Source organism: Nothoprocta perdicaria, unplaced genomic scaffold (assembly GCF_003342845.1).
Source record: "Nothoprocta perdicaria isolate Ctin4 unplaced genomic scaffold, notPer1 scaffold_400, whole genome shotgun sequence".
NCBI classification, from domain to species: domain Eukaryota; kingdom Metazoa; phylum Chordata; class Aves; order Tinamiformes; family Tinamidae; genus Nothoprocta; species Nothoprocta perdicaria.
The window spans coordinates 357,197-360,311 of NW_020455645.1; the positions used below are offsets into that span (position 1 = coordinate 357,197).

A 3,115-nucleotide genomic window follows, 5' to 3' on the forward strand; every position below is an offset into this window, starting at 1 on the left:
GGCGCGGGGCCCGGCCCCGCAGCGGGCGGCGGGGCTGTAAGCGGGGCTATAAGCGGGGCTATAAGCGGGGCTATAAGCGGGACTGTAAGCGGGGCTATAAGCGGGGCTATAAGCGGGGCTATAAGCGGCGCTATAAGCGGGGCTGTAAGCAGGGCGCTACGCGGCGCTCCGAGCAGCGCTGGCAGCGGCGCGGCCGGGCCGGCCATGGCGGAGCCGCGGGCGGCGGGCGGCAGCGAGGTGGCCCGCGCGCTGTCGCCGCTGTCGCTGCGGGCTCGGCTGAGCTTCGCGGCCGGCCACTTCCTGAACGACCTGTGCGCCTCGCTCTGGTTCACCTACCTGCTCCTCTTCCTGCACTCGGTGCTGGGCTACGGGCACGCGCTGGCCGGCGCGCTGCTGCTGGCCGGGCAGCTCGCGGACGGGCTCTGCACCCCGCTGCTCGGCCTCGCGGCCGACCGCGCCGCCCCGCGCGCCTGCTACGGGCCCAGGAAGGGCTGGCACCTCGTGGGTACGGAGCGGGGGGCGCGCGGGGGTCCCTGCGGGGCGAGGGAGCCCTGGCCGTGGGTGTGGGGYGCTCCATGGGTGCGTTGAGGGGGTCTGGGGGGGGAGGGTGTGGGATGCTGCTGGCRTGGAGGAAGGAATTCCTAGGGATGCAATTGTGGGATGCTCTCTGAGTTGATGGRGAAGCTCTGGGGATGTGCTGGGGGATGCTCCCCATGTGGAGAGAAGTCCTGGGGATGCGGGGAGGATGGTCCCTATATGCAGAGAAGCCCTGGGGATGTACTGAGGGATGCTCCCCATATGGAGAGAAGCCACGGAGGTGTGGGGAGGATGGTCCCTATATGGAGAGAAGCCCTGGGGATGCCCTGGGAAATGCTCCCCATATGGACAGAAGCCCTGGGGATGTGAGGAGGATGGTCCCTATATGGAGAGAAGCCCTGAGGATGCACTGAGGGATGCTCCCCATGTGCAGAGAAGCCCTGAGGATGTGAGGAGGATGGTCCCTATAGGGAGAGAAGCCCTGGGGATTTGCTGGGGGATGCTCCCCATATGGAGAGAAGCCCTGGAGATGTGAGGAGGATGGTCCCTATATGGAGAGAAGCCCTGCGGATGCGCTGGGGGATGCTCCCCATATGGAAATGCTAGGGGATGCTCCCTCCTTTGGGAGAGAAGCCCTGGGGATGCAGGTGTAGGGTGCTCCCCATGTGCGGGGGGACAGCCCTGGGGAGGCGGGTGCGGATGCTCCCTAAGCTGGTGGGGAAGCCCTGCGGATGCGCTGGGGGATGCTCCCCGCATGGGAGGAGGGAGCGCTGGGCATGTGGTTGTGGGGGGCTCCCCATATGGACGGGGGAATTCCTAGGGATGCCCTAGCGGATGGTGCCTGTATTGTGGTGGAAAAGCCCTAGGGATGCAGGTGTAGGATGCTCCCCRTGTGGAGGGGACAGTCCTGGTGTTTTGATGTAGGATTCTCCCCATATAGATGGGGACAGCCCTGGAAATGCATTTTTAGGGTGTTCCTCATAGCAGGGGACCACCCTGAGTCGGGGTTTGGGTGCCCCATAGGGAAGGGGGTGGCTCTGGTGCCGAGGTGCCCTGGGGAGATGCACCCAGGGGTGACCTGCTCGGTGGTGGTGAGGAGCAGCCCCAGGACGGCTGGGGTGCCCCACATCGATGGGCAGCAGCCCCCATGGGGGCACCCTGGGGTGCCCTGCACAGAGCCCTGGGGACCATCTGTGATGCCCTGGGGGCTGGCAGGGTGGAAAAGGGGTCCCCTGGGACCCCTGGGGCAAGGACAGCCCAGGCTGGATGGGAAGGGACACCCTGACACCCCTGTGCTGGTGGCATGGGCTGCCCGRGCAGTGCCAGCCCCGTGCCCAGCAGTTAGCGGTGCCTTTGTGGTCCCCTGGGTCCCCTGCACGGTGACGTGGGGCTGCGGGGTGGCCCTGCACCCCTGAACGTGTGACAWGTGGCACTGGGCTGCGGGAAGAGGYGGCTGCTGAGCTGCTSGATGCTGCAGCAAAATAAGCCCTGGAGTTAAGCCCAGGCTTTTCCCGGAGCCGGGGATCTCGCTGGGACTCGCGGGGGGCCGCGCGGCGCCCGGGGCTGCGAGTGACCTTGTCCCCAGCGCCAGGCGCGGGGCGCTTCGTGCGCAGGGACCGTCCCTGGCGCGTGGCGGCCGAGCCGATGGCCCCGCGGGCTGCGTGTGCCGGGGCCCCGTCCCGGCGGCCGCAGCGGCACCGGGGCCGGCTCTGCCCCGTCACCTCCCAGCACGCGGCCGGCGGCCCGAACCGGGCGCCCGGTGAGTAAGGGCCCCGTGGGGACACAGAAGAGGCCCCGGCGCTGTGTGAATTATTAACAGGCGCCCGGCTCAAACCGTGTCTTGGAGGCCAAAGAGAGGAAATGCAGGACACCTGCGTCCTGTGTGTCCCGTGACCGTGTCCTGTGTGACCCAGAGGGGACAGAGCACTACAAGGGTCCCCAGGGGTCCGCTCTGTCCCTTGTCCTCCTGAGCTGAGGGCTCCCAAGCAGCGGACGGGGCAGTTACTGTGAGGAAACCTCGATGGAGAGCCCCAGATAAGGGCCCGAGCTGCTTCCCCCGGCRCAGCTCGGTAGTGCGAGAGCTGCTGCGAGGAGCGGGGACCTCGCACGGGGGAGGCCGTTATCTTGATACCGAGCTTATCTTGGCCAACCGCTTCGTGTAACCGAACTGTACTCGAGGGCTGATAAGGCAGCCGATTTCCCAGCGTTTGGTGCCCTAGGGGCTTTCAAACGCGGGCTGGCTCGGGGAGGGTCTCGGTTTGGGCGCCGGGGCTGTGCCGGAGGCTTCGGGAAGTGCGGAGGCCGGGCCGGCTCTGCCCGCCCTGCCGCCGGCGCTGGGGYGGCTCGAAGGGGAAGTGCTGAGCAGCGCCCGCCTCGCTCGGCGCAGACCGGGGGCTCTGCTCCGGCCCTCCATCCCGTCCCGCTGTCCCTAGGGAGACGCAGCCGGGCTCTGCGTGTAGCAGCTCGAGCCGCGGGCTGTCGGTGGCCAGCGGGTGTCGTGACGCCGTGGCCTCGCCGTCCGCGTGGCCGCGCGGTGACAGCCGCGGTGCGAGGCGGCGCTGCCGCCCGGCGCGGCGCT

General features: G+C 68.3%; 1 protein-coding gene across 1 annotated transcript in view; it reads left to right on the forward strand.

The window, feature by feature from the left end:
- MFSD12 (major facilitator superfamily domain containing 12) overlaps positions 1 to 3,115 on the forward strand; it is a 13,616-nt gene that overhangs the window by 801 nt on the left and 9,700 nt on the right. The window contains exon 2 of the mRNA XM_026045579.1: positions 214 to 505. Within this exon, the coding sequence (XP_025901364.1) occupies positions 214 to 505 (292 nt within the window). The remainder of the gene's footprint in view (positions 1 to 213; positions 506 to 3,115) is intronic.